Source organism: Sus scrofa, chromosome 13 (assembly GCF_054392235.1).
Source record: "Sus scrofa isolate SSC_HxYL_T2T_F1_AM1 chromosome 13, Sscrofa_HxYL_maternal_Yorkshire_Landrace_v2.0, whole genome shotgun sequence".
NCBI lineage: Eukaryota > Metazoa > Chordata > Mammalia > Artiodactyla > Suidae > Sus > Sus scrofa.
In genome coordinates, this window is record NC_139395.1 from 154,318,361 (window position 1) to 154,334,535 (window position 16,175).

Below are 16,175 nucleotides of genomic sequence, written 5' to 3' on the forward strand. Positions count from 1 at the left end.
GCAACTATTGTGCTAAGGGCTATCAAGAGGAGTTGAGTTTCAGAAAGAAAATTTTTAAACAGGTATAATGGTGTAATGAAGAGTCACCTCCAAATCTTCTCCCTTCTTTAATGCAGCACCAAAGAGCATAATCCATGCCTCGGGTATCTAAAGGAAGGGGGGAAAGGAGAGATTGTGGTAGTTGAGAAGCTGACTGTGATAAGGATTCTGGCAGCCAAGCACATTTGGAAATAGGGAGAGCTTGACGACATCTCATCAGGGATGGGTGTTTGTGCAAAATCTTCCTTGGGGAATAAAAAAGGGTGCAGCTTCCTCAACACTCTTCCATCACTGTACTTTATCTTAGGTCTTTAAGTCCTTGATGACTTCACCAGTGACAGTTCCCAAAATAAATCTGCTTTTTAAAATACTTTTTACAATTGCATGAAAACAAAATCTAAATTCCAGAGGCACAGGAATTTTGAAAGGGGCAAGTCCCTGGGCCCCTCTTTCTCCTGATCTGACATGCTTTTCCACAAGACCTGTAGCAGGGTTCAGGGGCTCCAGTCAGACCTCTGTTGATGAGCCCACAGATACTGCCCTGTGGCATGCTCCAGTCCTCATATTTTGCTAACTGGTTTCTCTTTGTAAATCAGTACCTTCTGGTGTGAGCACTTTGGGTGGCAAAGGGAGAGAGAGCTGCCTCTTCCCCACAAGATCAGTTCATGTCTGGCTGGATCAGCCTCCCACCTCTGGCTGATTCATCAGGCTCAGTCTATTCTAACAGATGGGACTTCTATTTAGGTATTTTAATAGCATGTATTTAAGATACCCTATTGAGAATCTGATCTGACAGAAGTTTGATGAAGTGTTGATGTACTGAAAAACCAGGCTCACTAGGTAAATAAATTCTTCCCAAGGCAGATAATATGAATCAATTCAATCAAGTATTTAACTAAGGGCCTCCTGTGCAATTGTGTGTGCCCAGCATTGAGTTAGAGCCAGGAAGAAGTAGAATGCTCGACAGAAAAGCCCTCAGAAACTACTTTCTCTAGGGAGAAATAGTGTATTGATGTGATTTTACAAACATCTATGCCTATTATGTGCAAGGGGTTTGAGCAGTAAGGAGCTAACTGGTCAGGGTGATGGCTGTAACACCTTTTATATCAAGGCTACATCAAACATTTCAAGGGAAAATGGCTATTGTCTCATGATGAGAGAAATGAAAAAAAAAAAAAAAAACAAACAAACCCCAAAGCCTAGCATTTATTGAGCACCTAAATGGGATGTATTGAATGTTCTTCAGTACACCATGTCCCTTCTTGGCACCATGCCGTTGCTTCTTATTGCCCTAACTCTAAGTAATATCCACCCTCCCACTCACTGTGTTTATCCATATCTGATCATTGCTCCCCCCCCCCAAAAAAAGATCAAATCTGACTCTCCAAAAGCTTTTCCCTCTCAACCTTCAGGCAATAATGATATTTTTCTTCTTAGCCTTTCCTGTAGTAATGTGCCTGTTGGAACTCCTGTTTAGAAACTAACAGCTTGTAATGTCTTGCATTTTTCTCAATCTTTCAGGTTTGTGAGATTGGATAGTCAATAATACTATGAGTTCTCTAAGAGTAAAGCTCAGTTTATATTTGTTCAGTTATTCAATATTTGGTGAGCATCTACTTTGTATGAATCACCATTGTGGGGGAAACAGATATGAAGAAGAAAGGAGCTCACACTTATATTTTCTACCCTGAAATGAAATGAGAATTTGTCTGGAAAGCACTTAGCAAAGTGCCAGACTCATATTTAGTCTTCTATAAATGGAGTATCATTAGCTGTTATTTCTCTGATACTAGATAAATGAGTGGGAAGTAGAGATAAGAACCAAGAAAGGAAGTTCCAACTGTTAGGATACTAACGGAGATATGTAACAGCAAGCTCAACTCGAATGGCTTAAACATTAAAAGGGACTTACTGGTTTATCCAACTGAAAAATTCTAGGGAAAAGGGTAGTGACTGGCTCCATTTCTTTGTGATTCTTTGGTACCACTCTTCCTCTGTATAGGCTTTATCCTCAGGCTGATAGCAAGACGACTGTAGTAACTGCAGGCTTCATATTCATACATAACATCCATAGGAAAAAAGAATCTGTATCTTCTGGCAGCTCTCCTAAAAGTGAGGAAACTCTTTCCTGAAGGCACCAGCAAATCTCCCTTCTCATTTCAGTGTACCAAGTAAGTCATAGACTTTTCCTCAACCAATTCCTTGACCAAGGAATGCCATGACTAATTGGCTTAGACTTGGTTTCTAACCCAGGCACTGGTAAAAGGGTGAGATTACTATATCAGTTAGAATGGCTTGTTACACTGCAGTAACAGCCAACTCACAAATTGCAGCAGCTTATTATGGCAAAAATTTATTTCTAGTTCTCACTATATGCCAGTGTATGTTGGCAGGGGCCACTCTACTATTACAGTCCTCTGGGACCCAGGATGATGGAGGCTTCATCTTGACACATGCTTTAGCAATCACTGTAGCAGAGGGAAAGGGAACTGGTGAACCTTACACTGGCCTTTAAAGGCTTCTGCCTGGAAATGACATACATCACTTCTACTGACCTTGTATTGGCCAAAGCAAGTCACGTGGCCACACTTACCTTCAAGATAGGAAATACAATCCTACTATGTATCTAGAACTAGAATATTTGTGAATAGGCACAGTCACTACTACAATTACTCATATAATTTTCCTACAATCAGGACCGACTATACAGATGACTATCAAGTTAGCTTTTCCTGAAGCACATGTACTTCCTTGGGAAGGGGATTTTTAGCAAACATTAGGTACTCTTAGGAAGGGAGCAATAGATGCTAAATAGGCTACCAATAATTTTTATTATAGAAATTATATGAAGGCAAATGATCTCATACATCAAAGAAATGGAGAAGGCAAGATCAAGAACAGACCGGCGAAGGTTGAGGGAGAGAAAAGAAAACACTGTAGCATTGTAGCCATCTAGAGATCTGCACAGCAGGAAGGGCCCAGATGAAATAGGTGGTAGGGCCAATGTATGAGTCAGCATCTTTGCTGCTACACTCCCCAGCCAGGTATGGGAGCATAAAAAGCATATCAGGAAGGTATGGAGGGATGGTGAATGATTTGAGGGACTTTGTGAGAGGTCTTGGTTTGTTAAAGAGCTGAAGAAGTCAAGGAGTTCTCAAATGAGCAGTGGGGCCAAAGTCAAATATAACTCAGAACCAGTCATATTCTTAAACCAGGTTAGGCCCTTGAGATGTATCCTATATCAACTCATGACAGTTGATACATACAGAAATCAAAATTACAGAAAACAGAGGGAAGCCAATATGAGATACTGACACAAAGATGAGGCCTTTTGCCCCATTGGGTCCTTAGGTGTTAGAGAAAGAAGTCTCCATGGGACAAGAGGATGTGACTTTACATTAGAGCCATGTTTCTACCCAGGGGAGGCAACATATTATAGAAGAACACTTGTAGATCAGTAGTCAGGAAACTTGTGTGAGTCCCAAGAGTGCCTATAAATAATATATGAGCGAACCATCATAAACTTCTTCCAACTTGTCTCCTCTGCTGAAGAAAGGGGATAATCATGCCTCCTCCATCTTTCTCACAACTTTTTGTGAATCAAGTGATAGGAAAGCCTCTTTTGGACTACAAAGGCCTAGATAAATGTACATATGGGATTATAACAGAGACGTGGGTCAGTGGAAAGAGTTAAGAGTGGTTAGGATATAGGTGAGATTTTGCCTCCAACTGAATGGGGCCCAGAGTGAAGATGAAGTGGAGAAATCAGTGGGTTGATAGGCATTGTCTAATAAATCAATACTTTTAATTGCAAGGGATATAAACCCAACTCAAATTGGCCTAAGAGTAAAGTAAAGTGTATTGGCTCACATAACAGAAATTAATTGCAAGGGTAAAAATGGCTTCAAGTACGGCAAGGTTGAGGTGCTCAAGTGCTATGGTTGGAAATCTGTCTCTATCTCTAGTGTTTGCCTTTCTCTGTGTTGGTTTCATTTTCAGGCCGGTTGTCCTCAAATGGTGACACAGAATGTTCCAAGTAGCTACCAGATATGCTCTACCAGTTTAGTAACCCACATAGAAAATGACAGTGCCTTTTTCTCATTTCAACAAAAATTCTGAAGTAATCTCATTATCTGGTCTGGATCAGATGCTCCTCTCTGAATCAATCACTATGACTGGCACCAACTGCAGCTGAATCACATGGATGGAGAGTAGGAGAGAAGCACAAACTATAGGAGAAAAAATGAAAACCACCCACATCCATCACAGGAGGTAGGCTCAAGAGGTTTGTTCCCAAAATGATGATCATGTAGAAAAGGACACAAGACAGAGGAAGGAAGAAAATCAAGGGAGGTTCTGAGGCAAAGGGAGAGTAGCACTTATTGGAGAAAGGCAAGTTCAAAAAGGGATTTACCAAGTGCACTCTGGGAGGTGGAGATGTGGTATACTGAGACAGAGGCTGAAACACAGTTATCTGTGGGTGAAAACACAGTGAGGAATATTTGAGAAACCCAGAGTGGCCCAATGCACTCTGAGAAATAGAGTGCGTTGGTCAAGGCAGCCGTTATCACAGACTTTCAATTAGTTCTTTGCTTGGTCAGTGTTTTTGTTCCTAACTGCTGGGGTAGGGGAGGGAGGAAAAAGACTGGGTCAGTCTTAAAGGAACTAGACTAATGCATGAGACATGAACAGAGATCTCCATAACACTGCCTTCATTTTATACCTTAATGAGTCTCAGTGGAAAAAGCAGCCAAGAAATTACCACTGAATTTACTAAAGTTATAGCCTGTCAAAGAGATGTGAAATGTGAGTGACATACGCAGCATGCTAGGTCCTCTCCACCCACCCACTAATCATAAAGGCCCACCCTGTCTTGCCTTTTTCCACCCTCCTACATATACACATTATACCTGCACACAAGCACATAACAGCAGGGAAGGATTCTCTTGGAACATTGTCAGAATCATTCTTTAGACCTCCCAGTTAGGTCACTACCCTGATGTGAAAAGCTGCCAGCCTCCCATTTTTTGAAGCTGGTAGAATAGGCCTGACTAAATCTGACTTCATACTGGGCAAATACTTGTGAGAGGCAATTTGGTTCTGGATTCATCCTCTAGATCTTAACAATTACCATCACCACCAGCTCTGACACTGGTAGGCTTCCAAGCATATTCAAACAAAAGGGCCTCACCTCATGCTTAACCAAAGAAGACATTAGCCTTCTATGACCCTGGACTTAAAGGCTCAACTGTGTTAGAGCACTGGAGCACAGAGACCACAGTCTCAGGTTAGTGCTTGGATGGCCAGAATGAGTCTGTCTTAGGACTTAAGAGCCTGAGTCCCAGGAATGTATATAACAGGAAACTCAGAGAAACTAATTCCTTCAGAAAAGAAAATGCAGGGTGCTTGAATTCTTACCTCATATGCATGCCTCCTATTATTCTGTCTTCTGTAACTGCTGCCAGGAAAGGCTCTCTGGTCACAAACCCTAGAGTTCTGATATTCTCTGTTGACTCTCACATCCAAAACAGACATCTTGGTTACAAGGCCCTGTCTACTCCCCAATGAATGATAGTAATTACTGCACACAGTGCTGGGAAAGGTATTACTTTAAAAAGAAACAGGACATGGACATAAATTATAAGACCCAGCAATTCCATTCTTAGGTATATATCTCCCAAACTGAAAACAGGCACTCAAATACTTGTACAGACATGTTCATAGCAGCATTATTCACAATATACAAAATCTGGACACAATCAAAATGTCCATCAACAGCTGAATAAATTGTGATAAATTGTGGTATATAAGAACAAAGGAATACTATTCAGCCATAAAAGTGAATGAACTGTTGACGCAAACTACAACACGGATGAACTTCTAAAACATTATGCTAAGTAAAAGAGGACAGACACAAAAGGTTGCATATTGTATGATTCCATTTATATGAAATATCCAGAATAGGTAAATCTGGATATTTAGACAGAAGGGAGATTGGTAGCTGCCATGGGCTGAGGGGAGAGGAGAATGGGAAGCAACTGCTAAATGGGGCTGAGCTTTGTTTTGAGGTGATGAAAATGTTTGGGAACTGGATATAGATGGTGATTGCACAATATTGTGAATGCACCAAATGCCACTGAATTATTCACTTTTAAATGATTAATTTTATGTCATATGAATTTCACCACAAGAAAGGGGATACTGACTCAGCTGGTATATATCTTTATTCCCTCACTCTCTCATTTCTACCTGAAGGTGTATGTAGAAAGGTGAAGTATGGGTCATTATGTGACCATGAAGCCACAGATATTTGACAAGAATGGCTGAGCATAAAGATAAAAGGAAGCTGGGTCTTTGATGTCATGGAGGAAATCATGGTGTCATCAATTTTGAGACAAATAAAACCCTTAGTTGGAAAAAGAGCACAATCTTTGCTCTTTACACTTTCCTCATTAAAGAAGGACCTTAACATAGACTGAGTGAATAAATTCACACATAAGCTTTCAGTTACATGTATTTGTTAGGTATACTTTTGGTTAGGTTGTTTCACCAGTTGACTGTGAAAATGCACGCTGCTGAGTAGATCAGCACTTTCTGTGAGCATTCTAAACAGGAAGATATTTGTACAAAATAGCATCACATTTAGGTATAAAAGGAATGACAGAAACAGAAAATAGCAGTCCTTCATACAAATAGGCTATGGTTTACTCCTGGTCCAAATAAGCATAATTGTTTATTCATTCAATATGCATTGATGACAACTTACTATGTGCCAGGCATTGAGCCATGGATATGAGCCAAAATACTGCAGTGAGCAAGGAAGATAAAGTCTCTGCCCTCTTGGAGCTTACATTCTAGCAGGAAGAGAGACAGACAATGAACACACGAGCAATCTCACATACACTAGCCTGATAATATCATGCATACAGAGAAACATATGCGGCTTCCAAATCTCCTATGATTTAGCACTGGCTCTTAGCTTCTCCATCTCTGGCGTGGTTTTGCAGGTGCTCAGGTACCTCAGTTACCCAGCAGTCAGCAGCACTTTCAACATCACAATATTGGCCTCAGTTGTCAAAAAATTTCTCAGTTCGTAACATCATTGCTGCCATCATCCCTACACTTCATCCTACTTCAGAAAAAATACAAGCAAAAAACAAACAAATCCCCTCACCCCAATCATTCCCACCCCTAAAAGAGGAAAAATTAAACCAGAAGCAAAATCTGTTATTATGCCCTAGGGAAAGAGCCTATAAACAAACAAAGCCTTCCTATCTGGTAGAGGATGAGGGAGAAGAAGAGAATAGGCACAACATTCAAGTCAAAAACTTGTATATGAGGACCATGCAAATAATCCCTAAGTATAACACACAATTCTGGCACCTGAAGAAAATGTCCTAGACCAGTGCTGTTCAATAGAAATATAATGCAAGCTAGAAATGTGAGCAATATCTGCAATTTAAAATTTTCTAAGAGCCATATAAAAAGAGGTGAAATTACCTTTAACAGAACATTTCCTTTAACTCAATGTATCTACCATACTATCTTTTCAACATGTGATCAATATAAAAATTAAGGGAGTTCCTGTCAGCAGAAATGAATCATGAGGATATGGGTTCAATCCCTGGCCTCGCTCAGTGGGTTAAGGATCCAGCGTTGCCATAAACTGTGGTGTAGGTTGCAGACAGATCCCACGTTGCTGTGGCTGTGGCACAGGCCAGCAGCTGTAGCTCTGATTCAAACCCCTAGCCTGGGAACTTCCATATGCCAAGGTGAGGCCCTAAAGAGCAAAAAAAATAAAAAATAAAATATTTTACATTCTTCGAGTTTCCATTGTGGCTCAGTGGTGAACAAATCCGACTAGGAACCATGAGGTTGTGGTTTTGACCCCTGGCCTCGCTCAGTGGGTTAAGGATCCGGTGTTGCCATGAATGGTGGTGCAGGTCACAGACATGGCTCAGATCAGGTGTTGCTGTGGCTCTGGCGTAGGCTGGCAGCCAAGGCTCTAATTCAGTCCTTAGCCTGGGAACTTCCATATGCCACGTATGTAGCTCTAAAAAGACAAAACAAGAAAAAAAGGAAAAAATTGGATTATATTTTGAGTCTGAAAGGATCTGCTGATTAATTGGATGTGGGACAAAAAAAAAGAAAGGATGACCTACTACTAGATTTTCGGAGTGAGCATGTAGGTGAAATGGGGGTGCCATTTACTGAGAGGGGCAGCTGAAACAGGAGCAAACCCTGCTCCTCTTTTCATATTTCTAATCTTGATAAATGGAACAACCAGAACAATCAGAAACCTAAGCTTCATCCAAGGCAGTGCCGGATCCAGTCACCAAATCCATTAATTCCACTTCCCCAAAGTTTCTTAAATCTGTCCCCTCCTTTCTTTCTTTCTTTCTTTCTTTTTTTTTTTTTTTTGTCTTTTGTCTTTTTGTTGTTGTTGTTGCTATTTCTTGGGCCGCTCCTGCGGCATGTGAAGGTTCCCAGGCTAGGGGTTGAATCAGAGCTGTAGCCACCGGCCTACACCAGAGCCACAGCAACGCAGGATCCGAGCCGCGTCTGCAACCTATACCACAGCTCACGGCAACGCCGGATCGTTAACCCACTGAGCAAGGGCAGGGATCGAACCCGCAACCTCATGGCTCCTAGTCGGATTCGTTAACCACTGCGCCACGACGGGAACTCCTGTCCCCTCCTTTCTATCTCCACTGACTTCGTCATGTCTTTAGACCAATTACTCACTGAGACTGTTAAAAGCACCTTAATAATCTCCAGGTTTAAATTCCAACCCCAAATCAGTGCTACAAATTGTTCCCCTAATTAAAATTCTTCAAAACATTTTTTGAAGAGTAATTTGGCAATATCTAGCAGTTTAAAATGGACACGTCCTTTGATTGGCTATCAAAGGATCCAGTGTTGCTGTGGCTGTGGTGTAGGCCGGCAGCTGTAGCTCTGATTGGACCCCAGCCTGGGAACCTCCATATGCTGTGGGTGTGGCCCTAAAAAGAAAAAAAAAAAAAATATATATATATATATACACACACACACACATATATATTATATTATTGGATGAATTTTAAAATAATATATATATATAACAATAACAAACTGTACGACTATAGAGTACACCTTAACATGATTTAAAGCACCTTAGGACCTGGCATCAACCTTTATTTCCAGACTAATTTCTCAGACTTAGGTAGGCAATAATGCTCTTTCTTGTGTTGGGAAAGGTGGGTTGATTGTTCAAACTGGGTGTGGTACTAGACCTATCTGCTTTGCAACTAGAACAGGAAAGACAGCCTCTGGTATTCACGAGGACAGGAAGCTCTTTCCGAAGACAAACTAAGGTATCTGTTCCTTCCCTTGAAGGCACACCAGCATTAGTTTATTCTTTTAGCTCTTCAAAGGAAGAAGTAAAACTTCATGACTCTTACCCCTTCTCAACCCATCTGGCTTATCATGTTTGAAGAATACCTGTACTAATCTTGTTCACAGTTTATTTTGCTTTTATAATAGAAAAAGCCAACAAAAAAAGACAATAAATTAGGTGTCACAGTTCCATTCCTTTTCAAAATCTTTTCATTTCCCCAAGAGAGTGTTAGATATTTAAAATACAAAATGATCATAGCCCAGCTCTGCTAGAGGTAGCACATGTGAAACAGCTTTGGTGGAAACAAAGTGCTGAATAAATAGAAGGTGGAATTATACCAATTTCTATATTCTACAGATTTTCATGTTTTTTTTTTATTGTCATTTCCTAGTTACTTTTTAAAACTCAGGAATAAAGAAAATAAGACAGTACATACGTAAGTCTTTCTATTGTGGTCCTGGCTGGGAATCTTGCCATATAGCCAACTGGTAGAAAGAAAATGAACTGCTCTTCCCAATCTTGTTCCCATTCAGTGTCTAATTCTCTCAAAACAATACCAAAAAGAGTTATGAAATATTTAATTATTTCTTCCTCAATGAGATTAGAAATGAAGTACCTCAGCAAGATAGGAAAAGAGAAACAAATTTATGCTCTGGTTTTTTATACCCTAAATCCTACACCAGCCACCAACACTTGTCCCTCAATTAAAATATCCTTCAACTGTTTGAATTGCTGTAGCAAATCAGAAGACTTTTTGTTGTTTTGTTATTATTTAGCCTCATTTTAAAATGTATTACCTACCACTTACCTCCATAAAATATCAGAGCAGAAAGGAATCATTGGTGATCAAAGGATAATAAAGGATTATCATAGCATAACCCTTTCATTATTGACAGCTAAAAACTAGCCCTAACAATTACATCAGATAATGGTGTCACAGGGCCAAGTATCTAATTAACTGGAGCTGGGACTAGAACCTAGTCTCCTGACTTCCAGGCTATGCCAAACTGGATATCGTCTTTTTATCATTTAAAGTTAATGCTCCTTAAGGTGTTTTGGGGAGAAGGGGGGCATATAAATAAGAAAAGGCTTCAACTTAAAGGACAGATAGAATGAAAGCAGTTTTCCACCAGATACAAGGCTAGGGATCACCTAGGTCCAGAGTTGTTTACTCATCACCTTAGTTTTGGCAAAGTATATAAGTAATATTTTTTTACTGCAGTGAGAGGAGAAAAAGTTCCTTTGACAGCCACAGTTAACTTCCTATGCTGGCTCTTAGTGGTGGGAAAGTGGTTCCCTGGTTAGGGAAACATCTCGATAGACTACTTTGGATATGATGGGATCTTTCAAGGCCACCTGGAATAGGAATAAAAGAAGTTATTTTCTCCAATACATTTATAATTTTCCAAGGCCTTTGGAAATAAAAGAGTGATGAAGAGAAGGAAAAAGGAAGCTGAAATTTTTCAAGGAAGGTAGGAATCTACTTGGGGTGAAATGTGAGAATGGTGGAGATACTCTTTAAACAAGAATGAATATGATCCACTCATATTCCTTGACTCTTCACTGCCAGACTCCTGCCCATTACTCCAAAAACTTCAGTAAAGATCTGCTACACAGATGTGTCTATGGTTCTGTGACAGTTGGTACAGGTGGTACGGAGAAGAGGTGAAGTCAGGGAAGAAGGAAGGCTTCCTGAAGTAAGGAGAACCTGGACAGTATAATGGTGAGGATACCAAATGAAACATTTTTCATCAAAGACTGAAGAGAATCCACAGATAATGAGAAATAAAGGGCTGTTAGGCTGGACAATTAGGACAGGAGAAAGCTGTTTCAGTGTAATAATAGGACATAGGCCAGACTACAAGAGGAAGATGAAAGAAGTCTGAAACTAGTCTACATGAGTCTAAGAAGTTGGTAGATATTAAGAGAAGAAAAATAGAATAGTAGCTTTAGGAAACAGAACAAGTTAAATTCAAGAAAAAAATACTACAAAACGTGTAGTCATTGAAGAGCAGATAGTTCATCTGCAACTACATTTTAAAACTTAACATCTGATTACTATTTAATGAACTTATTTCTATATTATGAAATGTTCAGAAAACAATGTTTAATAGCCCCATCTGCACAAGGTACATACATAAAAGTCATTCTTAAAGCAACTTACTGCCAGATAAAGTTTAGACCACATATAGTTTGCATCTACTTGACCAGTAAGAGAAAAAATTCTGAAACACTTTTTTAAAATGGGAAGAGTATTAATTTTAATTATGCTCCAAGATATTACAGAGCTAGAAATTAATGAATTTCAGTCAGTATAAAATAGATTTATTGTAATAGTCAGTAATACAACCCAGGTAAATGAAACATTACTTTATACAAGGCTCAGATGTTCTAAAATCTATCTTAATTTTACACATGTACTATAAAATGATAAATACTTAAAAATTACAATGCAAGGGAAAATATTACAAAAAATACAATAGTTATAGACCCTTGTATGAAAGATCTTTAAAGTTCTGCCTTAGGGAATAATACCATGCTACATATCAGAAACAAAAATAAACTATTTTCCTTGAGGTGACAATATACTGGATGCACTCTAAAATACCATGCCTGACAAGACTCAAGAGAGACAAAGAAGGTCTTCAATGATGTTGAGAGGAACAAAAAAAAAAAGAGAGAGAGAGGAGTAATCAACTGTTATATGCTGATTCCTACTGGAATGGCCTCTAAACAAGTTATAGCACTGTGAAAGAATGGAAAAAGCAGGGTACTGGTCTCAGTTTTACATAAGGATTCAGCACAAACTCAGGCAATTCTAAAAGGTACTGTTCCCAAGGCTCCTCACTCTTCAACCCTTTACATGGACTCTTTATCCTAAGTGCATGTTTTTTCTCTAATTTCTTCCTAAGGGCTTACCAAACACACTTTCTGTTTTCTATTATCCCTTATACAAACCAAAAGGCATTTAGCAAACTAATAGAATCTCTCAGTAAAGTCACTTCTAAGGACACAAATTTTTGTTTAGATAACATCAAGAGATTTAGACAGAGCCGTCCCTCTTCCACATACACTCCCACCTCCCCTTAAGCATTGACTCCATCCTCGATCGTGAGGCAACATGAAGTTTTAAGATTTTTTTTTCCTTCATCAATGATTTGCCTGTTGACAAGTTGCTTGATTGGTAGCAATATCAGGAGCTGTTTGGAATGCTTGGTCAGAATAGATAAAAAGGAGGTGATCAGTGAATTGCTGTAACATGTCATAGTGGGCTTCTACAAGCAGATAGGAAGAATTTACTTTATAGACTCCACACATTTATTTCAGAAGGAAAGGAAAAAGATTAGATAAGGAAATACAGCAAAATATTAACACTGTAGTAATAGGGAAGGGAATGCTTATAGCCAACCTACCTTGTGGGGAAGTTTCTGGCATAAAAATCAAACTTTCCCATCATTCTTTGTGCAAGATTAAAAGCTGCTTTACATCAAGAGGGACAGAAAGCCACTTAAATAGTTTTCTTCAAAGGTAGGGAATTTTTTTTTGAAATGAGCATTAGAGAAAGGAGGAAAAGGAGGGAAAGCTCACTCAAAGAGGTCCTCAAACATGCGCTGTCCCATTGCTATGTATGCTTCCTTCTCCTCTGGTGTCATCTGGGCCACCAGCTCTGGCTTCTGGCTCACTTCGCTGTAGGAGAACGGACGGCCAGCCACCATGACAATGGGGTCATCTGCTACTTCCTCAAATTCATCATCCTCCTCATCCTCTTCCCCATGATGTGCAGCCACAGCTGCCGGTCGGGGTGGGGAGTCGTCATCTGACTCACTGGTCTCACTCTCAGAGTCACTACCATTGGCAGTGGTCACAGGAGCAGCCGCCCCCACTGAGCCTGCTACGGCAGAGGGGGTCTTCTTCTCATGAATGAGCAGTGCTCGCATGACTTCCTCATTGTCATCTGGCCCTGCACGGCCTTCCTCACGCTCCTGAAATGAGTCTATATCTATGCCACCTGGAAGGAAAAAACCAGAAAGTCAAAACCTTAACTATAAAAAAGCACTCCTTTATAACTAACACAGTATTTTAATATGTTATATTTAAATATAGGATGATACAAAATAACAAAGACTTCAGTAATTCCATTTTTTGAGCTACTTACTGTCCATATGATAGCCAAAATGTTTCTTACAAACTAGAACTTAAGTAGCATAATGGTTAAGTACAGTTGACCCTTGTACAATGTGGATTTGAACTTTGCAGGCTCCACTTATACATGTTTTTTTTTTTTTCCTAATATAAATACTAGTAGTACACGTTCTGTGGTTGTCTGAACCATGGAGATGCAGGAAACCATGGAAATAAGTTATACTCAGATTAAGCCCTGCATTGTTCAAGGGGCAACTGTACATGGATTTTAAGAGGTATATAGCTTGGATCTGAATCCTAGTTCTTCCACATGCAAGATGTAACTCTCTAGGCAAGTTATTTAGTCTCTAAACCTCGATACCTCTTTCTATAAAATGGGATGATAAAAGCTTCTAGGGCTCTCAATCAGAACAAATGAAATAACGTCTATGAAGGGCCAAGTTTGTAGGTGGCATAATAGGAAATCAAAACATGGCTCTTCATCTTTTTCAGAGTCCTGCATTATCTGGAACTCCTCCTGCCCACCTACTTCTCTCTTATCACTTGCTCATCCTGCCCTAGTCACAGTGGCCTCCACAGTATTCCTTGTACACACCATATGCATTCTGACCTCAGGGCTTTGCACTGCCCGTTTCCTTTTCCTGGGATATTTTCCATCTAGGTATCCATACTCTCTTACAATCTCTCATGACCTTACTCAAATTTCACTTTCTTTTAATTCACCCCTACCCCTATATTCTCAATGCTCTATTTTTCCCTATAGCATTTATTTTCTAACATAGTAATTTATGTCTATTATCTTTGTCACCTACTCTCCACAGATGTAGGTCCACCACAATAGATATTTACCTTTTTTATTCAGTAATATATCCCACGCACCCAGAATAGTCCCTATCGCTTGTTAGGTACTGAATAAATATTTGATGAATGACTGAATAAATGGCAGTTTTATTTTCCTGAGGCAAATTAAGTGTACTTTGATCTCTTTATCTAGGAATCTAGTAAGAAATGAAACTTCTCCCACCACACACCTTCTATTATCTTTTGTGTATATTATGGATGAAATTTAAGAAAAACATAATACAAACATAATGCCATTTAAAATATATAAAAGAATTATCAAAGTTCCCATGTGGTGCAGTGGGTTAAGGATCTGGTGTTACTGTAGCTGTGGCTCAGGCTGCAACTGAAGCACAGGTTCTATCCCTGGCCCAGGAACTTCCACATGCTATGGGTGTGGTGAAAAACAAACAAACATATATTTATTTATTTATATAATATTTTAATATAAGGATAACTTTACATAATTATAATGTTTTAATTATTGACTCCTTGGTTCAAGTCCTAACTCTAACATTTATTGGCCATGTGATTTTGGCCAAGTTACTTCATCTTTTTCTGCTTCCATTTTCTCAAGTACAAAAAAGAGTAAAATAGTATCTATCTCACTGTATTACTGTGGGTATTAAGTGAATATTTGTGAGGGCCTGGAACTTAGTGTTATCTATTATCATTATCAAAAGAAGACTCAGAAATGACCAATTCTGGCCATGGATGAAGTGAAAGCATTTTCTCATTAAAACATCAGAATGAATTAACTGTAACCCTGGAAACTTTAGAAAATATAAAAGCCCTGAGATGAGATATTGGGCAGATAAGAGAGGGAAAAGGAAACAGGAATTGAGAAGTTAAAAGTTTAGGTCAGAGAAAACAGGTTTTTGATAACATCAATGTAAAAGTGATCAAAATCTAACTATTTTAAAACACTGCCAAAAGCTGAACTTCCTCCTTAGAGCTCTTACTGCCAAAGCAGTACTACAAGAGGAAAAAGAGACAAGGAATGTATATAAGTCTCTCAGGCTTACATGCTTCTAAAATAATTTTCCAAATAGCTTAACATTACCAACACAGGATTTTGATTAATGTTTAAAGTTAATATAAAATTATGGGAAAAGGAATTTAATTCTGTAAACTGAATGAAGTCATATCTAAAAGATTTCTGACAAGGGTCTAGAGAGGCTTCAGAAAAAAAGGAATTGTTCTGTTATAGATGAAGACAGAAGATGAAAAATAAGGATAAATGAACAAATCTCTAGATGATAAAGTAGAAACATTAGTTCTAGGAACAATCTTATTTCATAGATTTATAAATTACAAAGATATATACTGAGAAACTGTCAAGTTCACTGATGATGCTAAGCAATTCTGGGTGCTTAAAGGCCAAACCGATAGCAAAAAACAAACAAAAACACAGGAAAAGCTGAAGCTTGTGTAAATGGCAGCAATGTGGCAGATCTATTTCAATACTGGCAAGTGTAAGAAAACCTGCCTACAGGGAAAAAAAATCAAAAATATACTGAACAACCTGATCCAAGCTATCAGATAAAGGGCAGAAAAGAGTCTTAAAAAAAAAAAAATCCTTGCACATATTTCTAAAGATGTTGGCTTTTTGGGTTTTTTTGTTTGTTTGTTTGTTTGTTTTTGCCACACCTATGGCATGCGGAAATTCCTGGGCCAGGGAGTGACAACCCTGGATCCTTAACCCACTGAGCCACAAGAGAACTCCCTAAAGTTGTTGGTCTTAATATGTTTCCAGAACCAAAGCAACGAACAAAGT

The 16,175-nt window shown here is 39.1% G+C and overlaps 1 protein-coding gene across 3 annotated transcripts in view; it reads right to left on the minus strand.

Moving 5' to 3' along the window:
- Positions 1 to 11,649: 11,649 nt before the first annotated feature.
- GTF2E1 (general transcription factor IIE subunit 1) overlaps positions 11,650 to 16,175 on the minus strand; it is a 38,593-nt gene continuing 34,067 nt past the window's right edge. For 2 of the 3 annotated variants that reach the window (XM_021070303.2, XM_021070304.2), the window contains exon 5: positions 11,650 to 13,424. In XM_021070303.2, coding sequence (XP_020925962.1) covers positions 13,000 to 13,424 — 425 coding nt within the window. In that variant the 3' untranslated portion in view covers positions 11,650 to 12,999. Of the gene's footprint in view, positions 14,712 to 16,175 lie in introns of all 3 variants that reach the window. The other variant, XR_014824710.1, reaches the window with a different exon arrangement.